This window comes from Panthera leo, chromosome A1 (assembly GCF_018350215.1).
Source record: "Panthera leo isolate Ple1 chromosome A1, P.leo_Ple1_pat1.1, whole genome shotgun sequence".
NCBI classification, from domain to species: Eukaryota; Metazoa; Chordata; class Mammalia; order Carnivora; family Felidae; genus Panthera; species Panthera leo.
This window is the reverse complement of record NC_056679.1, coordinates 142,650,333-142,675,447: the sequence shown is the minus strand read 5'-3', so window position 1 is coordinate 142,675,447 and position 25,115 is coordinate 142,650,333. Positions and strand designations below refer to the sequence as shown.

The window sequence follows — 25,115 nt, the reverse complement described above, 5'->3', positions numbered from 1 at the left end:
GACTCCATTTGTCAAAATTCATAAAACTCCGTACCAAAGCAAGTGACTTTTACTGTATGTAAATCAGAAAATAAAAAATAAAAGAACTCACTAGCATATCATTTCATATCTGCTAGGGTTAATGTATCTTCATGACTGCATGAAGTATGGAAAAGATTCATGTAATCTCTTAAGTATTTTGAAGTCATTTTCCACTTGATTCCACATTAAACTTGCAGGAAACTAAAAATGGAATAAACAATGAAGCAGTCTCTTTGGGTACATAGGAGGAGCTTTCCAAAAAAGAATTTGGTGCCTCACATGCCAGGCAGATGTTTTATAGGGTCAGTTTACCACAAAAGGCCCTGATGAACAACTGAGGTCTGTAAAAGAGACACCTTGATTCCAGAAGAGATCTAATGGTTTTAAAAGAAGCCAGGTCAGTCTGGACTGGAGAAAACAAGAGCAAAGTCTTTGACATATCTTGGAAGCTCTGGGTTTTGATAATCGGGGTGGTATTGAGAATGCCCTCTCTGGAAGCATCATATCTGTTGTACTGAGCTCTCCCTCACTTGTGGTTCTAAAATATACATGGAGTAGGCTGGTTTGGACTATTTCCATGAAGCAGATTGTATACATTCCTGTAACACCAGGAAGAGTTTCCCTGAATGTAGAATTTTTTCTTTAGCCTACCTCTCATCCAAAGGGCAAAACGTGCAGGATGGATGTTTAATAGGAATGAGATCCCACTAGCTGAGCAGAGTGTCGCTTTCTCCCTCTGCTTATTTTGCCTTTGAAGTTTTATCATCACTTTGCATCCTGTCGCACCATCATGGGTCTGATCACTTTTGATACACAAATGTATAAAAACAGCTATTGGCTTTAAGAAACCTCTTCCCCAATTACAAAGAGATTCTCTTATGCCTTTCTATAATATTTTATGGCTTTAGCTTTTATATTTAGGTCTTTGATCTGTCTTTTTTTCCCCCACACGTTTATTTTGTTAAGATATAAGACACATTATCGTAAATTCACCCTTTTAAAATGGACAATTCAGTGGTTTTTAATATGTTCACACAGTTGTGTGTGAATATTCACCATTAATTTATTGTCACCCAGTCCTCCGCAAAATCCTGTGTCCATTAACGTCAACCCTTCCTTCCAGCCCACAGCAACCACTAATCTACTTTCTGTCTCCGTAGATTTGGAATGTGTCTTCTGGACATTTCATGTAAGTGGAACCATACAATATGTGGCCTTTTGTATCTATCTAGCTTCTTTCATTAGCACACTGTTTTCCATATTGTTACATGTATCCGTATTTCATTCCTTTTTATTATTGAATAATACTCCTTTTTTTTTGCTGTACATCCCTGAAAATATATCACATTCTCTTAACTCTTTCATCAGTTAGTGGACATTGGGTATTTCCACTTTTGGGGCCTATGATGAGTAATGCTGCTGTGAACATTCATACACAAGTTTTTGTGTGGACATATGTTTTCATTTCTCTTAAGTATACACCTAGGAATGGGATTTCTCGGTTATGTAGTAACTCTATGTTCAGCTTTTTGAGGAACTGCCAAACCATCTCCAAATCAGCAAAACCATGTTATATTCCCACCAGCAATGTTTGAGGGTTCCAATTTCTCTGCATCCTCTCCAACACTTGTCATTGTCTGTCTTTTTAATTACAACCATCCTAGTGAATGTGAAGTGGTATCTCCTTGTGGTTTTGATTTGTAGCTTTCCGATGACTAATGATACTGAACATTTTTTCCTGTGCTCATCTTATTTGGAGAAATATCTGTTCAAATATTTTGCCCACATTTTAAATGTTTTGTTTTATTGCCTTTTTTTTTTTTACTATTGCATTGTAATATCCATTAGAAAAAAATTTTTTAGTACTTATTTCTTTTTGAGAGAGAGAGAGTGCAAGCGGTGGGGGGAGGGCGTAGGCAGAGAGAGAGAGAGAGAGAGAGAGAGAATCCAAAGCAGGCTTCAGGCTCTGAGCTGTCAGCACAGAGTCCAATGTGGGGCTCGAACCCACCAACTGAGAGATCATGACCTGAGCTGAAGTCACACGCCCACTGTCTGAACCACCCAGGTGCCATTTTTACACCCAGGTGTAATATGACCCATTTTTATTTCTTATGTATGCTGTGAAGTGGGATTTGTCAGGATTTGTTGTTGTTGTTGTTGTTTTTCTTATAGGTATACAGTTACTCTAAGAGTCATTTGTTGGAAAGACATTTTTCTCAATAGGTTTGTTTTGCTAAGTATCAAACGATCATTTATTTAAAAGAATTTTTACTGTTTATTTATTTTTGAAAGAGAGAAAGAGCGTGCAAGTGGCGGAGGAGCAGAGAGAGAGGGAGACAGAATCTGAAGCAGGCTCTAGGCTTCATCAGCACAGAGCCTGATGACGGTCTCGAAATCAGGAGCTGAGCCATGAGCTCATGACCTGAGTCGAAGTCTGACGTTTAACCGACCGAGCCACCCAGGCATCCCTCAAATGATCATTTAAATGTGGTTCTTTTACCAGGCTCCTCTTCTTGTACCATGCTGTCTTGATTACCATAGCTTTACATAGTAAGTCTTGAAGTTGGCTAGTGTAATTCTTTCAACTTTGTTCTTCTATTTGAAACTTGCTTGCAGTCCTAGAATAAACATCACCTGATCATCATCATGGTGGTAGGTGAAGTAATGGTCCCCTTTCTTCCTCCGAAGATATACACATTGTAGAGCCGTGAACCAATGAATATGTTTTGGACAAAGGAGAATTAAGGTTGCAGACTGAATTAAGATTTCCAGTTAGCTGACCTTAAAATGGAGAGATTATCTTATAGGACCTAATGTGATCACTGAGATTTTTAAATGTAGAAGAGAGGGGCGCCTGGGTAGCTCAGTCAGTTAAGCATTTGACTTTTGATTTCGGCTGAAGTCATGATCTCGTGGTTCGTGGGATCAAGCCCCGCATCGGACTCTGCTGACAGTGCAGAGCCTGCATGGGATTTTCTCTCTTTCTCTCTCCCTTTGGCCCTCTCCCCGCCTCCTCTCTCTCTCGCTAAATAAATAAACATTTTTTGAAAATAAATAAATGTGGAAGAGAGAAACAAAGAGGAGGACAAAATAATACAATGAGAGAAAGACTCAACCAGCTATTACTGGATTTGAAGGTGGAGGAAGAAGGTCTTGAGCCCAGGAATTCCAGTGGCTTCCAGAAACTGGAAAAAGCAAAGAAACAGGTTCTTCCCTAGAGCCTCTGAAATTGAATGCAAGCCTCCCAACACTTTGGTTTTTTTTCCCAATGAGACTTGCATCAGACTTTTAACCTATAGAACAAAAAGATGGTAAATCTGTGGTGTTTAAGCTCTTGAGTTCGTGGTAATTTTTCATAGCATTGATAGAAAACCAACACAATGATGTATTATAATTTTTGTATATAGCTGGATTTGATTTACTAAAATTTTGTTAAGGATTTTTGCACCTCTGTCCACTGTAGTTTTCTTTCTTTTCTTCTTCTTTCTCTTCTTCTTCTTCTATTTCTTCTTCTTCTTCTCCTTCTTCTCCTTCTTCTCCTTCTTCTCTTTCTCCTTCTCCTTCTCCTTCTTTTTCATAATGTCTTTGGGTTTGGAATCAGAGTAATGCTGCATTCAATGAGGGATGCGTTCTGGAAGAGTTTATGTAGAACTAGTAATATTTCTCCCTAAGTGTTTGATAGAATTTACCAGTGAAGCTACTGAAGCCTAGAATTTTCTTTATGGGAAGTTTTTTAACTACAAATCTCAATTTCCTTAATAGATACAGAGCTACTTAGGTTGTCTGTTTTTGAGTATACTTTAGATTTTTGAGAACTTAATTGCTAAAAAAAAAAATGGTTGAAACTTGGTTGATTTCCTTTTTCAAAGAAAGAGGCCTTCTTTCACCACCTTTTTGAATATTTATAGTGCAATTTAATATATTTTAGATCTAAAATATTTATTTTGAGGTTTTATTGTGAGATTGCATAAACAAAAGTACAAATATACTGTGTATTGGCAGTGAGACATAGTAAGTCTGTGAGTCCTTCTTCACCAGGAAATCTGATTCCCATTTAGCTTCCCATGCACTTAAGCCACTCACCTGGGGCGCGAACATGCCAGCGTCTGTGATACGTAAGTTTATATTGTAAATCAGTTGACGTTCTGATGTATATATCATCTGTAATAGTTTTGCTCCTGAGAGATGGAGCCTCTCTCCGTGTGCTGGCAGAATTATTTATGAGCTTGCAGGGCTTTAGGCCAGATCCCAAACCATGGTAAATTTACAAAGTAACGAATGTCATCTGACAAGCCTCTTGACAGAGAGGCCACAATTTATCCCTGGCTGTATGTCCCAACTTGCCGTTGTGTAGGACAGTGGTTCCTCCTGGAAACATTTTGGAAATTTGGTGGGGTGCTGCTAGCACTCAGTGGGCAGAGGCCCAGACGCAATGCCCCTAATAACCCCGTGCAGTGAGGAGCTTCCCTGAGTCTTAGATGCTCATGGATATCCATCTGCTTTATTGTCATAAAGATTAAAGAACATGCTTCGGGTTTTCTGAGTTTAGAACCAAGTCTAGTTTTACATATAAACACAAGGCACTTTTTGGGTGGTTTTAGATCCACTTAATATCCCAATTTTTATTTTAGCATTCATACCTACCCTCTTTGATTTTTCTGTGCCTCTAGTATAGAATGGTCTCCTTTAAGCCGAAAGTTATTAATATACAGCACATGGAATTATCTAATCACTTTGCTATATCTTCTAGGACTGAGCCTGCACATTTTCAGGTGAAATACATGCTAATATATTATCAATTACCTATTCTCCTTTATATTACATTTAGAGTTGTTTTACAAAGTAGGTGGTTAAGTATAATATTGTGTTTGAATCCCATTACAGTACAGTATAGGGAGAACTATAAAATTTTAACTATAAAAAGGGGGTTTGGGGCTTGAAAGGCTTGAGAACCATGATATAGAAGCAAGCTTTCTTTTCTCCCTTATTTCAAAACTTCCCCAGTTATTATAGTTGCTGTTCGATTAAAAGGTACAATCTGTGAATGAGTCCACAGATGGGTCATGTGTTACCACATCCACAAGAAACACAAAACAACTACAACAATAAAAATGGATTCACCTTCTCTTTCGCCTGCAGAATAACCTAATATGACTATTTTATCCACCAAACACAGTGCACCCAGCCATAATGCTCACACGTGTGTGCAGCGATCACAGACTTCTGTCCACAAACTTTGACGTGCAAGAAGTGTCACTTGCTTCATCTTTCCCTGCAGAAGTGAACGTAACACTGCTCGCTGGGGTTGCAGTCCTGCTGGCTGGAGGAAACCTGGGGTCAGTCAGTTCAGATCATCTCAGTTCAAGGTCCTTTTGTCTCATCCCTGGCTCCCCTCCAGGGAACCAGTACATTGCAGCCGAGGAGATTGTCTGGTCCACGGTCACTTTCTACAGAAACCCCCTTCATACGGGGCCTTTTCATGCCGTCCATCCATCTAGATCGTGCTGCAACCCCCTGGCCGGCAGAGACTCAGACCATCTCTTGCCCTGTCTGTGCTCTTCTCCACAGCAAATGAAAACCGTCCATCACTGGGGCTGTAACCTCTTCTACATTGTGGTGTGAGGGCCTCTGAGCCTACGTTGTTCTCTGTTGCAGCCACACCACGCTGGGCACAGGAAAATGCAAGAAGCCTTGCTGTCCCCTTCTTCTTACCTTATTCTCAGAGTGGTCTCTGCAGAGACCATCTCCAGCAATTTGCACCTTTCTAATTTGTAGATTCTAGCCTGCTCGGAAAGCCAGACACCATTCAGAAAATTAGAATCGTGTCTAAGACTAAATGGGCCCTGCATTAGGGTCTGATTGCAGGGACTTGTTGATGCCTATTATGGTTATTCAGGGGCATGTGTTCTGATTTATTTGTTTGATTTTGTTTTTCATCCTGTGTTCATGGCTGTTCAGAAGACCTTGAGTGTCCCAGATATTGGACCCCTTCCTTCTTTCCTTCCTCCCTCCCTTCCTTCCTCCCTCCCTTCCTTCCTTCATTCCTCCCTTCCTCCCTCCCTTCCTTCCTCCCTCCCTTCCTTCCTTCCTCCTTTCCTCCCTCCCTCCCTTCCTTCCTCCCTCCCTCCCTTCCTCCCTCCCTCCCTTCCTTCCTTCCTTCCTTCCTTCCTCTCTCCCTCCCTCCCTCCCTCCCTTCCTCCCTTCCTCCCTCCCTTCCTTCCTTCCTTCCTTCCTTCCTTCCTTCCTTCCTTCTTTCCTTCCTCCCTCCCTTCCTTCCTCCCTCCCTTCCTCCCTCCCTCCCTCCCTCCCTTCCTTCCTTCCTGCTAATTTTTAAATTTGAGTGTAGTTGGCATGCAGTGTTACATTAGTTTCAGGTGTACAACATAGTTATTCAACATCTCCATATGTTATGCTATACTCACCACTGGTGTAGGTCGCATTTGTCACAAAACATCACTATTACGGTACTGTTGAGTATATTTCCTGCCTTTTATGCCCATGACTTCTTCATTCCATAACTGGAAGCCTATGTCTCCCACTCCCCTTGACTTATTGTACTCATCCTTCCATTCCCAGCCCCGTGATAGCAACCAGTTTCCTCTCTGTATTTATGGGTCTGATGCCACTTTTTGTTTATTTGTTGTTTGTTTTTAGATTGCGCATATGAGTGAAATCACATCGTATTTGTCTTTCTCAGAACTCTCTCTTTCCACATCCCTTTGTCTCCTGGTGAAATGCCTTCATTTAACCTCTTGCTTCTCATTAAGCACAGGGACCTCACTGCTTCCCACACTTCCTCTTCTCCAGCTGACTTCCCTTCTGAGCACCTGCTTGGAATGTCCAGTGTTACTTGATTTCTCCTCACTCTCACTGTGTACCCCGTCAGAAGGGGTTCTGCCACCTGTATGATCAGGAGGACCCAGAGTCTGAGGACTCACAGTTTGTTTTACTTTGGCTTTGGAACAAGTGTCATTTGCAAATCCAAGGGAATCTTGTTCTTGTATCTTTATTAAGTATGCATTCAATATTTGAATTATTTGTTAATTCTCGTAACAGACTTTGTAATATCTAGGTATATTAGGTTATTTTTGTTTCTGCCATTAAATGTTTCACTCTTACCTTGTTCTTCAAAGAGAATTGTGTTGATCAGTGTCCTCATGAGTTGTTTGTCTCTCTTCCGTAAGTGGACACCCATACGTCAGTGAGTTGCTTTAGCACTGAACAAACCTCAGAAAACAGCGTTGGGCAAACAGAATCACCGGGTCACTCAGTTTGTTTTTTTGTGTTTTTTGGGTAACCCTAAAAGCGTATCTTGCTATCTCTGAAGTAGACATCCAATAAAAGGTTGCTTGTGCATCAAAGGTAAATTCAGAACATTTAACTTGTATCATATATTTGGAAACATAAAGACAAAGTAAAGTAGTGGATGCTTGCCCAAAAAAGAATATTTTAGCCTTCTCTGGCATAATTCTCTCTGAAAAATGATTGACCTCAATTCCCATCTTTTCTTGTCATACGAGGAATTAATGCACTTATTCTTTCACAACTATACTTCTACTTTTTTCTGTCTGTTGCTGTTATTTTCACTTCGCTCTTATTCTCAAACTTGCCAGACTCTGAAGCACTTCTGTGATACTTTTTCATCTATTACTTCTGAATTAGCATTACTGATGGATAAACAGATACCTAGTTTAAAAAAAAAAAAATCTGCCTTAAAGGAGTTTCAGGTCTGGAAAGGGAGCCGAATAATTTATGAGTAAACCATGTTTCTCCCTCAAGCTGCCAAATAACTTTAGTTTGCCCTGAAATTCATAACTTCATTAGTTAAAAGTATCAAGCATTCTTTCAAGATCAAACTGAAGGGAAAACAAGGAAGGCTTTAATTTAAAAAAGGGATAGAACAAACATGTACTTTTGCTGGTCCCCAAATACTGTAGACATTGGGCTCCTGTGCTACTTGATAGGGATCAGGAATATGGAGCCCAAATCCATGCCTCCCGAATGGGAGTAACAACATTCTGTACTTACTTTTAAGGATCACTAAGATCTGTGACTACCTACACTTTCAATTATAGAAAAAGTTCAGATGTTTGCCTACCAATATATAATAAATTAGGACACTGTTTTCCAGTTTCCAGTTCCATTTTCAGCATTTCTTTCTTTCTTTCTTTCTTTCTTTCTTTCTTTCTTTCTTTCTTTCTTTCTTTCTTTCTTTCTTTTCTTTCTTTCTTTCTTTCGTGAATTGGCTCGAACTCACAACCCCGAGATCAAGAGTTGCATGTACCACCGACTGATCCAGCCAGGTACCCCCCCCCCCCCCGCCTGCCATTATAACTTTTAGAGACCAAATGTTTCAACTCTTTCAACAGACTTTTGAGTCTTCTCATCCTTAAATTTTAAAGGAGAGATAAAATCCCATTGGCGTCTCATCATTATAAGCCATGACATTAGGCCCATGGAAAGGAAGAAATCTTTTACTATCACCCTGGATCATCTTCCTTTTAATCCTCATTTATTCCTGATTTTGCCTTTCCCTGCATCTCTATCCCTTTATCTTCAGCCCTTTTGGAGGCTGGATCAGTTATTTGGGGTCTGGTTGCCAGGCCCATTCCAGCAGCATCTTCCCAATGCTAGTTCAGCAGCAGCGCTCCCGTTGCTGGTTCTTTCATCCAGATGTAAGTCAGACTGTGTCTGGCTGGGACTGAGCTCACAGCATTGATCTGCCCTGAGTGCTGCAAACCATTTGAAACCCCTACAAATATTGAAGTGAATGACTGAATAGAGCTTCAGTTTCTGACATTTTATTTGAAGCACAGGCTATGGCCATTGTTCCTGTTTCCTTGATAATTGATATGCTTTATTTAGACTCCTAGAAACAGGAAGGTGTCAGCTGGCTCTGTCCCCAAAATAACAGAAAAATCCCTCAAATGCATTGTGTTTTTATGACTCTCAAGAAATTACCTACAGAGAAGAGAATGTAATTGAGAAGGGCTCTGTGCATAAAATCTTTTCTTGTTAATGAAAGCATGGGGTTTTAGAGTGCGCTTGTAATACCTAAATCTAGTATATGTGTAATAAATACCTAGATAGGAGGCTTTTCTGCTAGTTGATGCTGCTGCTGGTTGTGATTACCATCAGTGAAGATGGTTAATATTTATTGAGCACTACTTTTGTGCCAGCCTCTATATTAAGATAGGCATTATTGTTATCCTCACTTTACGAATGAGGAAATTAGACGGCGAGCAATCTCTCCAAACTTACAGCACTTAACTCCAATTCTTTGAATCCATTTCAGTGAACTTAGAAATGTGGCAGTGGGGATGATAGAGAAAAATGCTGACAGTCGGAAGCCAGCTAGACACGTTTTTGTTTATATCTAGTCATCATTCAGCTCAAGTTTTCCTTACGTTCTGGCAACAGAGTGTTCTTAAGAGTATAGTTAACTTAATCTTTAATTAAGGAGAAGCCTTGATGCAGAGCACACCACGATCCAATGTGTAACTGAGTAAGGCCCTGGAGCCTCCTTTTCTCAGTTCCTGGGCTCCCCCTCTCTGATGCTGCTCAGCCCTGTCCTGTCATTCTGGTTTCAGCTCTTCTGAGAGGCCCATGAATGAAGAGATCGTATCTCTTTTTCTACTCACTCCATGAGATAGCAAGCCTTGTCTGTCTTCCTGGCTCCCATTTCCCCAAAGCTGGAATGGTCCTTGGTACATGGTGAGCACTCCCAAAAGATTTGTTAAGGGGGTAAGCGAGGACTCTCTTCCTGGCCAGGACCGTGCTCCCTCAAATGCTTTCAAACAATCCCCTTTGACTTCAGTGTGGCTGATCAGGGGCCACATCGGACAAACAATTCCAGTATCGTGAGTTTGATTTGCTTAAATTCTCACAGGGACCAGGAGGCACCCCCACCCCCAAATATCCTATTAAATAAGCAGCATCTTTGTACACAACGGTTTCTTAAAAGTCAAGATCATGGAATGGCTAGATGACGGCTCAGAAAACACTATCCAATAAGCAAAGTAAACTTTTAGTGCCTTCAGTCTCAATATTTAGTGGCCCTTTCTCCATTTGTTTATTTGTTCCTTACTCTGCACCCCACCCCCATTCTTGAGCCCTTCTCTTCAGTGGGTCCTATGCTAGGTCCTGGGAATGCAAAGATGAATGAGACATTGTCCTTGTCCTTGGGAGGCAGAGTTCTGGAAGATGAACCCATGAACAACTAATTAACAATATATAGTGAACAACTAACTAACAAGATATAGAGATAAGTGTGATAGGAAAGGTGTGTATAAAGTGCAGATGTACAGAGACACTGTCTAGGCAGGGGGGTGGTGGGGAGCAGTATATGAAAAGTTAACAGAAGATGTGACATTTATCCTGAGAATTAAAATTTAAGTCAGGCAGGAAAGAAGAGGGAGAGTATTTTAGGGAGAGGAACCAACATGTACAAAGGCAAAATGAGCACGAAAGGGCATGACATACCCTAACAACAGGGCAAAGTTAGTTCTCTGTGAATGAAGCACAGGGCACTTTTTCTTTTTTGTAAGATTTTATTTTATTTTTTTAAAGTTTATTTATTTATTTTGCGAGAGAGTCTGTGTGTGAGTGAGCAGGGGAGGCGCAGAGAGAGAAGGAGAGAAAGAGAATCCCAAGCAGGCTCTGTACTGTAACTGCAGAGCCCATTGTGGGGCTTGAATCCATGAACCATGAGATCATGACCTGAGCCAAAGCCAAGAATTGGACGCTTAACTGACTGAGCCACCAAGGCTCCCTAAGATTTTATTTTTAAATAATTTCTATACCCAGTGTGGGACTTGAACCTATAGCCTGGAGATCAAGAACCGCATGCTCCACTGACTGAGCCAGCCACGTGCCCCAGCACAGGGCAGTTTTTATGGGAAGGGCAGGAGTTGATGCCCAATAAGTAGATTGGGGCCAGATGTAAAGGATTCTATATGTGGGCTGAAGTTTGAACTTTTTCCTGATTAGAAACCAATTAGAGGTCTTTAAACATGAACATGGCTTGATTGGTTTGGGGTTTCACAGTGATACCTCTGACAACAAAGTGAAACAATCTGTAAGTCACCCCCATTCCAGGTGGGAGGAGTGCCAGACCCGAGGCTCTGGGATAGATGGGGGTGAATGGATTTGAAATCTATTTGAAAGATCGACTTGGCAGAAGGGAATGCACATTCAATCAGAAATTGATGTACAGGGCTGCCTGGGTGACTCGGTTGAGTGTCCAACTTATGCTCAGGTCATGATCTCGTGGTTGGTGAGTTTGAGCCCCACATGGGGCTTGCTGCTCTCTGCCTGTTAGCACAGAGCCTGCTTCAAATCCTCTGTCCCCCTCTCTCTCTCTGCCCCTCCTCCACTTACGCTCTTTCTGGAAAACTAAATAAAAAACATGAAAAAAAAAAAAAGAAATTGAATGTAGAACAAGAGGGACAGAGAAGAACATTAAATTGTAAATTCAGTGTCAGATAGGTATTTTCTCCAAGATCTTTTCATAGGAGAAAATTGAGTTTCCTTGATCCTCTAGATGACTTCAAAGACATATATTAACCCTCCAATTTGCATTTTAGTTAAAAAGTTTTGAAAAAAAAAATAGGCTAAAAAAAATCAACCATCAGCAAGCAGTCCTCTTTTTCAGAAAAGGAGGTGTCTTGGTATTTCTTGGTATTTGAAGTCATGTTGTCTACTCATTTGTCACAGTTATGTTGCTGGCCCTGTTCAGAGGAAAGTCCAGGCCCTTTGAGGCTGTTGGAGCTTTTCTTGCTTTTTCTTTTAGGATCCCTGAGTCAGAGTGAGGAGGATGTCTTGGGTAAGTCCAGGTTGGGGGGCAGTGAGATGGAAATATACCGATATTCAGGGCAGCTTTCCACAGCCAAGCCACAGCATTATACTGTTTGGGAGTCGTCCTAAAAACTAATGTTGTTGTCATGGTTCCATCTTAACTTTTATCAGCTGGGTAAGGATGAGGCTTCATGGTCATATACTTAACGCTTTGGCTCAGATCTTTGGCTAACCGATGTTTTTCCATGACCTTTTGACAGTTATTTTTTTTCAGTAAGGAATAATAAAGTGAAATTTACCATCTGTATATGACGACATTTATTTTTGACATTTCTTTTCTAGACAGCAAAGTGTTTATAATTAGGTTTTCCCTCTGCCAAAAACATTGCAGAAAAACTATTTCCCTGAAAAAAAAAAATTCAGAGCTTCCTTTACTAGTTGGAATCATCTTATATTGATTTGGAAGATTTTTTGTAAGTCAGGAAATGAAACAAAAATTTCTCTTGAAAATTCTTAGCAAGAACGAAAGGTAACTTCTGCCCAAAAGAAAATTAGGACAGAAAGTGAAAAGAACCATGTTTGAAATGGTGATGGTGGGGCACCTGGGTGGCTCAGTTGGTTAAACATCCAACTTCGACTCAGGTCATGATCTCACGGCTTATGGGATCGAGCCCCGCATCGGGCTCTGTGCTGACAGCTCAGAGCCTGGAGCCTGCTTTGGATTCTGTGTCTCCCTCTCTCTCTGCCCTCCCCTGCTCACTCCCTCTCTTTCTCTCTTTCAAAAATAAAAAGAAAGGAAAAAGAAAATAAATGGTGATGGTTCCATTGTCTTTTTCAGTTTTAATTTGTCAGATTTAAGTGAGCAATATTGGAAACCTTATTTCAAATGAGCTTATCGTATTCTTTTTTTTTTTTAAGGCTCATTTTCCATTTATTTATTTTTTTAAAATATAATTTATTGTCAAATTGGTTTCCATACAACACCCAGTGCTCATCCCAACAAGTGCCCTCCTCAGTGCCCATCACCCACTTTCCCTGTCCCCCACCTCCGAGCTTATTGTATTCTTGCTGCAACTGTGATCAGTTGTTTTTTTTTTTTAAGTTTATTCATTCATTTTGAGAGAGAGAGCACATGTGAGCAGGGGAGGGACAGAGAGAGAGGGAGAGAGAGAATCCCAAGCAGTGTCCACCCTCAGTGTGGAGCCTGACGAGGGGCTTGATCTCATCACCACGAGATCATGGCCTGAGCTGATACCAAGAATCGAATGCTTAACTGACCGAGCCACCCAGGCACCCCTGTGATCAGGTTTTATGTCCAACTTCTTGAAATACCCAGGAGACTGTGCTAGAACTGATGCACAACCCTATTTCTGAAGAGCCCAACTGTGGATTCTACCCCTTAGCGGATAAGTGGCAGCCTTCAGGCAGGTGTCACCTGCAGAGATGCAGACCCCTGGCAAAGCCAAATCACCCTCTTTATGCTGCCACTTGTGCTGTTGGCTCGGTGATAGGGGAGTCTGAGAGACATTGCAGTGTGCCAGTTGACAGTGCTTTCTCTCTAGAGTGCTCTTGAAAACATGACTGATAGCAGATGATAGAATCCCTTACCGTTGCCGATGGGAAGAACGGCCCAGTGAGCAGTGGCAAAAACAGTCCTACTCACTGCATCAGCACCCTCCCCTGCTAAGATGTAGAAACCCCTTCCAGCTCCCACAGTAGCCACAGTGGCCAAATTCTCTTTTACAGCACAGAGTATTTTCCTTTTGGAGTCAGACCTGCTCCTAGCGTCAGTCAGATCGCAGCCCCAGCCCCCTCCTCCTCATCTCCACGTGCATTTCCTCCACCATCATCATCCAGTATTTTTGTATTGAGCACTGACAAGTGTGTGGAACTGGAAGAGATTATATGATCTCTCAAAGGAGTGAATCTATTTAAAATACAGACAACAGGCATCTGCTACAAGCCCTGAGCCAGTATCGTTTATGGCAGTCTAGACAACAGAGGGAAAATAATAGTGCCAGCTCAGCCATTCTTGACCTCAGGGCACAGAGTGTAAACGTTTCTTTCCAGTGTATTTTTGTATAACATGAACAGTGCCTCCTTTTAAGTTTTGAAACGTTGGTTTTGGGTGACATACTCTGTGAGGTATAAGCAATACAGAGGCATTCCCTCTGTCAAAAGATGGCGACTTCTTGCTGGGAATATACAGGTTTGCTCACGGAAAATAGAAAGCGTATTGAATAAACTGGCTTGGGTGACTGTTTGGGCCTTGACTTTTTGTCAAGAAGAGATGTAAGGTTTTAGGAAAGGTTCTTTTAAGTCTGTGATAGCAAACGATAAGACTAATTGTCACCCACCCATGTGCTGCAGAATTGTTATCTTCATGTAGTCTAGCTCCAGACTCTTCTCCCTCCCTTCGCAAAGCACACAGAAGATCCGGGGACCTAGTGTGTTAAGGATGAGCAGAAGCATCCTTAGAGGCAGAACCTTGAATTTCTTACCAGCAACAAAGGTTCCTCTAAAGGGAACTATAACCGCCTTGAGATTCCTTCTGCTATATCAAGAGGAAGAGTATACACTTTGCTGAGATTTACTCTGCTTGTGGTTCTCCTAGGGAAGTGAAGCTTTATGTGGCCCGTAGGCATAAAACTCAATCTAGCCCAGGGACATCAGGAACATGGCGCTCTGAGGGCAGAAGGCACCTGGGGAGTCACGCAGACCTTGTTTGAAGCCTAGCTTTGCCACTTTTTAGTTATTTGGACTTGTCAAACTCCTTTTTTTTTTTTTTTTTAACAACAAAATGGATAATACTAGACTGAGTTGTTATAAATTATACTAGCTACCATTTATTGAACACTTAGGTTGTGCCAGGTACTCAGCCAAGCAGTGATCGTAAGTGGTGTCATTTAATTTTCATCATAGTACCTGAGGTAGGAATCATTGGTTCTACATTACATATAAAGAAACCAAGGTAGGTATTGCCCTGAGTCACACAGCTACTGAGCGGTTAGCATGAGGCTTCGATTCCAGGCCGATCAGACTTTAGATTCTTTGAGAGATAACGTAAAATTAAAGTGGTGCCTGTTGCATAGGAGGTGCTTAACAAATGTTAGTTCTTTTTCCTTCCGTGTGTTTCCTGTGGCTTTGATCTTGATTTCTGCGTTAGATTTTTACATCACAGAGTGGGTCTGTCACACTGCCCTCCTGTGGCTCCTTTGGATAACAGTGGTTTTCTAAAAAAAGATTTAATCGAAGTGTAATATGTATGCAAATAAGGGCTATTTCAAATGTGTCTCTAGAGTCACCTAAATGTATGGATACTTTTGGAGGTACTGATGATTCTCCAACCTTACTGTAAAAGCAATATCTCTCCTCTTCCCTACGGTCCAACTTAATTTCTAACTGAGCTGCAACCAGCTGGTAAGATACTTAATTTCAGTCACTCTCATAACTTCTCCTCTGGCTTCAACTTCAGTTGTTTTGGAAGAATACCCCTCTTCCCTGGACACAGTGCATGACGAAGCTTCGTCTTGCCATCCTGTCAAGAAAGGAGGAACTTTACTTGCAATTATTTTTTCCACCCAACTGCTCTGTTTACAGAGACGTTGAGCCCACTGGAGAAATTTTCAACTTTCACACTTAAAAAAGAGTTCATATCACTAGGGAGTAGAAGTTTAATTCAGTTACCAGTGTAAATGTTAGAAAGTTTTTCCAGGTGAGTAAAATGAAAAGGTCTTCTGTCCCCACTCAGTAGGACTAAGTGAAATTTCACTCAGAAGTTTCTTTTTTAAATTTTATTTTATTTTAGAGAGAGAGAGAGAGTGGGGGAGCTGGGCAGAGGGAGAAAGAATCTTAAGAAGGCTCCACACTCAACAAGGAGCCCAATGAGAGACTCAGTCCCACAACCCTAGGGTCATGACCTGAGCTGAAATCCAGAGTCAGACACTAAATCGACTGAGCCACACAGGTGCCCTAAGGTTTCTTTCCGTGTACCGGGGGGAGCTCAGCTTACCTGGATACATTCTCCTATGTGACACAAAATTGCCTGTGTGCAATTGCAACCTCATCATTGATTATTAGTACAGGGCTCTGTCCCAAGCAGATATCTTCAGGGGGCTTCCTTGTTTTTCAGTGACCTTATCCAAGGGGATTTGAAGGTCTCATGTCAGAGTTGTGCCACACTGCCCTCTGGTTATGTCTGTGTAATGGAGGGAGTGTTGAGTGGAAAAAAGAGTGTTGAGTACCTCTTGGTACTGGAAGAGGTAAGGAGGAGGTATCTTTTTAGTTCTTAAGCACCATTTAAAAGCAACCTAGAAGTCTTCTGTTCTTGAGGTGCCTGGGTGGCTCAGTCGGTTGGGTGTCTGACTTCAGCTCAGGTCGTGATCTCACGGTGCCCCGTGTTAGGCTCTGTGCTGACAGCTCAGAGCCTGGAGCCTGCTTCGGATTCTGTGTCTCCCCCTCTCTCTGCCCCTCCCCCGCTTGCACTCTGTCTCTCTCTCAAAGATAAATAAACATGCACTCTTATGTGGATCCTGAGAAACTTAACGGAAGACCGTGGGGGAGGGGAAGGAAAAAAAAAGAGAGGGAGGGAGCCAAAACTTAAGAGACTCTTAAAAACTGAGAACAAACTGAGGGTTGATGGGGGGTGGGAGGGAGGGGCAGGTGGGTGATGGGTATTGAGGAGGGCACCTGTTGGAATGAGTACTGGGTGTTGTATGGAAACCAATTTGACAATAAATTTCATATTTTAAAAAAAAGGAATTCTTCAGTTTTCATGAAAATAAATTAAAAAGAGAATTTGTATTGTCAATTTCAGTGCCTTAAAATTTCACATGGAGAAAAAACTCCAAAATTATGTATGTCTTCTTTCTCCATAATTTTTTTATTTTGCATAAAATAAATACCCACAAGAAAAAAATAAACACTTTAAAAAAATTTTTTTTTAAAAAAGAAGTTTTCTGTTCTTAAATGTGTCTACCATTGTCCTCATGCAAAGACCTAACTGTATTTCAGATAATGGAGGACAGACATTGGCAGGGGGCAATAACTGGCCCCTTCGAGGAAGAAAATGGAGCCTGTGGGAAGGAGGCATTCGAGGAGTGGGCTTTGTGGCAAGTCCCTTGCTGAAGCAGAAGGGTGTGAAGAACCGGGAGCTCATCCACATTTCTGACTGGTTGCCAACTCTCGTGAAGCTGGCCAGGGGAAGCACAAAAGGCACCAAGCCTCTGGATGGCTTTGATGTGTGGAAAACCATCAGGTACCTGTACATCTTCCTTTTTTCCCTCCTAGGGCAGAAACGGCAAGAACAGCCTGACAGGATTGAGTGAGAATGATACCTTTTGTGTGAAAAATGATAGTTCAGCTTACAAATAAATGATTACAAAGAAGTAGAAATGTCTTTAGGAATATTTTAATTATATATATCTTTTACGTTCTGGATTTGAGACTGTGGCCCTCTGTGTTACATAAAGAGGAAGAGTGTCCTCAGCTGCACACCTTGTACAGGGGTGTTTTAATCAGAGAAGCTTCTCTAAGATGTAGGATAGGGTATTGTTTGCTCCCTCAGGGGACCTACCCTGTTGTTTGCTGGGAGAGTAGAGAACCAAGCAGCGGGTAGAGCTGGAATGTGAGCCAGGGAGCATCTGTGCATAAGTATCTAATGAGCATCCATTATGAGCCAAGCCCTGTTTTAGGGGTGAAGAAATTAGGAATGAACAAGAGGCAAGATCTTGGCTCTCATGGAGCTTATATTCTAGTGGGGAAGGGCGGGGTGGGGGAGCAGGAAATAAACAAGTAAACACATAAATAAGCAAGGTGACTTCCAGCAGCAATAAACACTATGAAGGTAATAAAACAGTGCATTGTGATAGAGAGAACTGACAGAATGTAGGGGGGGTACAATCTGGGGAGCAGAACCGGGGCTCCGCTTTGGAAGTGATGACAGTCCTTCTCTTGTTTACCGCCACAGTGTAGAAAAATGGCGTCCAAGGTGAGGACACGGTATACACCTTCGAGGGTGCTGAAAGAAAACTATCAACTTGTATTTGTATTTAATTTTATCTTATCCTTGTTTAAGAATAGGCCTTATAAGGTACATAATAGATGAGCACATATATCTAAATTATAATTATGTGTATATATATATATTGGGGGTATTGTTGTTATTGATGGAATGGCATTTGTCTAGTGCAATAGTTTGCAACCTCTGTTGGTGTTACAGAAGGAGAAAACGTGGATGATTGGTCCCTAGTGACCAGAAGGAGACAACCTCCTCATACTCTCCTTCTTCATCCCACTTCAGAGGCCCCATCTCAAAAATAGTAGGGTTTCTATTCTTAGGAAATATACAGTGAAGTAGGAGTAAAAGGTCATGATGACACGTTAACCTACCCTCAAATGGTTTAGAAAAAATTGTGTGTATTTCAATACATATTTCAAGATACATGGAGAGATAAAGTGTACATATCTAGTAAAATATGAAAAATAGGATAATCTGGGTAAAGGGCATGGGTGTTCTTTTACCATTTCTTATTTTTGCAACTCTCAAACCATCAGATCATGACCTGAGCTGGAATCAAGAGTCAGATGCTTAACCAACTGAGCTACCCAGGGGCCCCTATTATTTACCATTTAAACAGAACTCAGTCATATCCACATCATCTAACAGCTAAGCCAAGAAGTAAACAACAAAACTTCTTCTTTCATTAGTTGTTTTGAAAGTTTATACTCATTATTTGCTCATTCATATAAGATGACGGTTTTCTTTTTCTTTAAAATATTTCTGTCCCTTATCCATGATCTAAACTTGATATGTACATGTGTTCTGCAGTTACTCTATTTTTATTTAATTTTCCCGAGTGTGAGTAATATATACTCATTGTAGATAATTTGCAAAGTATCACAAAAGTAATTTGTGATAAAAATAATCACCCAAATCTTACCTGGAAACAGCTACCATAAATATGTGTCATATTTCCTTAAAATGTTTCTTAGTATTTTTACTACCTTTTTTCCTCACTTAATACATCATCAATTTTGATCATGTCATCCAAAAAACCCATTACAAACATTATTTCAATGGCTGCATATTCTTTTTTTTTTTTTTCAGTTTATTTATGTATTTTAAGAGAGAGCTTGCACAAGCAGGGCAGGGGCCGAGAGAGAGGGAGAGAGACTCCTAAGCAGGTTCCAAGCTGTCAGCACAGAGCCTGATGTGGGGCTCAGTCTCATGAACCATGAGATCATGACCTGAGCCAAAATCAAGAGTCAGACGCTGAACCGACTGAGCCACCCAGGGACCCTGAATGCATATTCTATCATATACCTTGATATGTCAACTTAACCATTCCCTTAATGTAGATTAATTTTTATTTTTTTTATTAATAACACTAGAGTAAACAATTTATTCATAAAATCTCTATATTTTGGATTTTTTCCCACTAGATAGAAATTATTTGAAATTAAATTCTTAAACTAGAGAATGACTATTTTATTTGTTTTTGAATGTCACTCAGTTTCATTGCATACACTAAAATTTTTTTTCTTGCATTGAACACAAACCTTGAAAAAGTTGGCCTGATTTTGGATAGTGAAGAAAATAGATATCGAGTTAAATCTGGAGGTTGGGGCACCTGGGTGGCTCAGTCGGTTGAGTGTCCGACTTTGGCTCGGGTCATGATCTCACGGTTCCTGAGTTCGAGCCCTGCGTCGGGCTTTGTGCTGACGGATCAGAGTCTGGAGCCTGCTTCGGATTCTGTGTTTCCGCTCTTTTCCCCTCCCCTGCTCATGTTCTGTTTCTCTCTGTCTCTCAAAAGTAAATAAATGTTAAACAAAATTTTGTTTAAAAATCTGGAGGTTAATTTTGTTAAAATGTCTATATATTTCATCATTCACCTGCAAGGCAAGAAGTAGCAATCAGAGATGTATAGTCAAGGAGCGCTGGGTGGTTAGGGTTCTATAGTCCAGTTGAATGGTGTCTGACACCTTTTTCTTCTCTGACTCACTTAGGACTGGTGAATTCATAAGGTAAGGCAAAATGATATAGCTTAATTTCATTTTTCCAGCTTTATTGAGATATAATTGACATAAAGCATTGTGTGAATTTAAGGTACACATCGTGATCATTTTGATATACATATATACTAGGAAGTGATTACCTCAATAAGGTTAGTTAACACATTCATCACCTCCCATTATTACTATTTTTTTGTGTGTGGTGAGAACATTTAAGATCTACTCTCTTAATAAATTTTAAGTATACAATAGTATTTTTTTTTAAAAATGTTCATTTGTTATTTCTGAAAGAGAGAGAACACAAGCGGGGGTGGGGGGTGCACAGAGAGAGGGGGACAGAAGATCCGAAGTGGACCCAGCACTGACAGCAGAGAGCCTGATGTGGGGCTTGAACTCATGAACCTGAGATCATGACCTGGGCCGAAGTCAGACGCTTAACAGACTGAATCACCTAGGTGCCCTATAATACAGTATTGTTGACTATAGTCAGCATGCTGTACATTAGATCCACTGAACTTATTCATGTTATAGCTGGAGTTTGTACCCTTTGAGCAACATCTTCCTATTTCCCCTACCCTCCAGTCCCTGGCAACCACCATTCTATTCTAAGAGTTCAGCCACCCTTTTTTTTTTTAGATTCCAGGTGTAAGAGATATCCTGCAGTATTTAGAGAATGACCATTTTGAAAACATTTGATGGACATTATAACATTGCTTTCCAACAAAGTACCACAGTACTTTTATTCCACTGGTGTATGAGAATTCTCACGTACTTTCACAACTTTTCCTTATACAGCTTAAAAAAAAACAAACCTCTGTTAATATCATAGGCAAATTGTCTCATTTTAACCTGAATTTCTTTGATTATTAAAGAAATTAATTTTTAAATGTTTTATATTCCATTTGTATTTTCTCTTTTGGGAATGTTTGTGACTTTTTACATTTACGGAAGTTTGTGTTTTCTTGCTGAAATCAGTTTTTTGTTTGCTGTTTTGGTCAGAAGGCTCTTTTTCAGCCTGAAATGTGCTATATATTTTTCTCTAAGTGTGGTGCTTTGATTTTCTTCCATATAATTCCTGAACTGTTGTGAGATTCCTGTGTGTGTTATGTTATATCTAAATCAGAGGAGTGGGTTTTTATCCAGGTTTTTGATTCATGGACCTCTTTGAGATTCTGAGAACTATGAATTTACATATGCACAAAAATTTGGGAAGAATTAATTTTTATAATATTAGACACTGATTACACATTCTTTTTTATGTGATTACACATAGAAACATATTTGAGAAACATTCTTTACCAACCTGTGTCTCTCTCATTAATTTTTTAATGTTTTATTTAGTTTTGAGAAAGAGAAAGAGAACGAACAAGGGAGGGACAGAGAGGGGGGGACAGAGGATCCAAAGCGGGCTCTGCATTGACAGCAGTGAGCCTGATGCAGGGCTTGAACTCACAAACCACGTGATCATGACCTGAGTTGGACACTCAACCAACTGAGCCACCCAGGCACCCTGATTTGTCATTAATTTTTAATGTAAAAATTAATACCTACTTTATGATGAAAAGGAAATAGAACAAAAATTTCTAAGCAGAGCAAAATTTCAACTTCAACTCAGCAGATCACTAATTTCAATGTGAAAACTGTTGTGGTTTGACTTATAGAAGTAGGAGAAAGTTTTGAGTGGTTTTTATATGACAATATATGGGTCATGCTTGATACCCAATCAGCTTTGATTTTTGTTTCAGTGGCAGAAGTGTTGTAAATCCTGGCTTGCAAAAGCACACCATAGCAAATGGAGTCAAAAGTCTGTAGTACACTTTGCCAAATGAGGGTAGTTTTGAGTTGAGACATAGTTGACTTCAGGGTGAATAATTTCCTCTGTCCCCAACTCACTGAGGCTATTATCTTTGGCAAAGTCAAAGACTTGGATGTTCATCCATATTGCCAGATTTTAGATTATTAAATCCACATTTCAATCTTAAGATTATATTGATTATGAATAACCTTTAAAAGTTTGGCATATGTTTGCTTCTGCCTGCCAAGAAGTTGGAAAAAGTTTGGGCACCCTTAACTCTGGATTGGGGAAAGTCTTTCTTTGGTGTTAGAAGGATACTGACCTCCTAATGACCCATCTCCCATAGAACAAGGGCACTTCATTCTTAAGCAGCATACATAATATTTACTGCGGGGCTTTAGCCAAGAGATATGGCCAAAAATATTGTCCAAGTATGCTATACTGTGATTGAGAGGGCTTTCCTGTCCTATTTGGAAAAAAAAAAAAAAAAAAAGACAGTAAAATTTCTTGCCCAAATTTAATCAAGCATTTCAAAACTTTCCTCTGGAAATCCAGCAAATTTCTATTCAGTAAATGAAGAACTACTTTCATTCTGCTCCTATTCCTTGATGAAAGATCCTAACAAATGATTCAGCCCCTCTGGCCTTGAAGTTGATGCTTCTCATAGCATTAGGCAAGCCATCATTTGGGATCAGTGATGCTACATTCGGCACCCATAACTGCTGGTAGAGAAAGTATCCAGTCACAGTGATATCTGGAGCTTCTTATCCAAAGCAGCAAAAACAAATGGACAGCCAAATGTCAGGGATACTTGGTCTGTGCCCAAGGTTCTGGAACTTTCTTCTAGTCAGATATTTACTTGGAATACCATTTTCAAGATAATGGTAGTTTCTGAAAATTTCAAGAGGGTCTTATGAACTAGGAATCCCAGTAAGAGAGGTGGCTGTGCTGAGAGCATCAGAGGCCTCACTAGCTAGCTGCAAAGTTATCAGTTCCTCTTGGACCTGCTTCAAAATATTAAAATTTTAGAAGAGATGGCAGTTATGGAGTGAGTGACATCATTTGCAATAGGAGCTCCTTCACCTGCTTCAGTTTTTCTTCGTTCCAAACCACAAAGCACGTTATCATTTCTAGGGGACATGGCTTCTCCAAGTTCTTTCCCCTTCTGTATAGTTTTTCTGCATTTCAACTTGGTAAACAGCCTATAGGTTATTTTAAGACATTTCAAAGGATCAATATATCACAGTGTTTCTTTTTTTTTTACTTATTTTATATTTTATTACACTTAAATAAACAAAAGCAGAACCCCTAGTCATAATGGTAGGAATGTTTTTTTTCTTTCTCATCAATGGGAAACTCTTCTGGATGTTAGAACATGACAATAGTGACAATCAAGTATTATGATGTAAAATATTTTAAAAACTTAATAACTTTAAAACTTAAAACTTCTGCCCTATGGATTCAACTTCAAGAGGAAAGTTGAAGGGAAAACTCACTCTACACCCCACTTTCACAGATACCATGAAGGCCAATGGTCAATGAGCCAAAGATTAAGAACCTCTGATTTAAAATGATACTTTACTCCAAGTATTACCAAGACCACCCAGACTGATTATTGAATAATTATTATTGAATAATATTTATATTGTTATTATTATTAAATACTCTTTTCATTTTCACTTTATAGAACCACTTTAATTATTTTTTAAGTTCTTATTACTACTGTGATCTGTCTTGGTGCATCTGTTTTAGTCTCACTTAGCTGCTCTCATGTTTGCATCTCACTGTTGTAATGTGTAATGTGTTGTAAATATACATTTTAGAGTATGTTTAAATATCTGGTAGAAATAGTTATCCACCTGTCCATTCTATTTCCTTTGCAAAGTTTTCTTCACTGTCCCACCGTTTAAATTTTTTTCTGAGCTCTAGAATTATTTTGTTAAATTAAAAAAAAACTTCTTATAAATTAGATTGAATGAGATTTAACCCTAATATTAATTTGGGAAGAATGAAAGTATCCAGTCTTCTTACTTGGATACTTAAAGTTGCCCTTAGCTTACTGATGCTTTTTTCATTTTTAAAAAGATTACTTTTCTTCTTTCTTTCATTTTGGATAGATTTTATTGCTATACCTGCAAGTTTATTATTTCTTTATCAGTGGCTAATCTTCCATTAATTCTATGCAGCATATTTTTCATCTCACCCTTTGTAGGTTTTCATTTTTAGAAGTTCATTTGGGTCTTTTTTATGTCCTCCATGTGTCTAGTCAACTTTATGAACATAAAGAATACAGTTAAAGTAACTTTTAATGACCTCTGCTAATTCCAACATCTATGTCAGTTCTTGGTTGGTTGTGACTAAATGATTATTCTCTTTACAGTGGGGCATGTTTCCATGACTTTTAATCTTTGATTTGATGCCAGATATTATGCATTTTGCCTCGTTAGGTGCTAGATATTTATGTATTATTATAAATCTTCTTGCTTTGTTCTGAGATGTAGTTACTTAGAAATAGTTTGATCCTTCTGGGTATTGCTCTATAATTTATTAGGCAGGTCCAGACCTGTGCTGAGCCTAGGGCTAATTATTCTCCACGACTGAGTCAGAACCTCCCCAGTAATCTACACGGTGCTCTGTGAATCTGGCTGGAGGGAGCAGGTGCTATTCCCAACTCTGTGTGAAATGCTGGGCACTGTTCCCTCTCATCCTTTCTGATGGTTCTTTCCCCAGTTTGGGGTAGTTCCCTCACATACATCTGATCAGTGCTCAGCTAAGTACTTTATGGGACCCTCTGCAAATTTCCTTCTGTGCAGCTTTCTCTTCTCTGGTACGCTTTCCTATGTACTTTAGTTCTCTCAGTCTCCCTAGACCCTCAGTTCTACCTTCTCAACTCAGAGATTCTGTTGGGCTATTACCTTCCCTTCTCTGCACCAGGGCCTGGAAACTCTCTCAAGGTAGTAAGCTAGGTTAATGACCAGACTCACCTCCTTTGTTTCCTACCCCTCAGGGATCACTGTCCTTTCCCTGGTATTCCGTGTTTTGAAAACTTTTGTTTCATTTATTCTTTCTGGTTTTCTTTAGGTTGTTTTAGGCAGGAGGGCAAGTCTACTCTGCCTGCTACTCCATCTTGGCTGCAAGCAGAAATACTCAAAGAAAATTTTATTGTGCCTTTACTTTCTTGATCAAGATTTTCCTGCTTTATTTTCTATTTTCAAGGGCTTGTTAATTCAATCTGGTATTGTAGACCCAGCTTTCTGAAACATAATATTATGAATCTTATAACTCTTCTTTTCAAAAAGTTTTTCTTCTGCATTCAACTTTGTAACCACCTATAGAGAAATTATATATGTTGATCTCTACGTTTAATTATCTTTAATGTTACCAACATTCCTTTTATTATATAGGTTCACCATTCTTCAGTTCCTAATTTTAATTAATCTTTTGGTTGGTTGCTTAATATTTTAAAGTAATTTTCAGCAGAGGTACATAA

General features: G+C 39.9%; 1 protein-coding gene across 3 annotated transcripts in view; it reads left to right on the top strand.

The window, feature by feature from the left end:
• Positions 1-25,115, top strand: part of ARSB (arylsulfatase B) — a 167,534-nt gene that overhangs the window by 64,681 nt on the left and 77,738 nt on the right. For all 3 annotated transcript variants that reach the window (XM_042941979.1, XM_042941989.1, XM_042941973.1), the window contains exon 5: positions 16,831-17,074. In XM_042941979.1, coding sequence (XP_042797913.1) covers positions 16,831-17,074 — 244 coding nt within the window. The remainder of the gene's footprint in view (positions 1-16,830; positions 17,075-25,115) is intronic.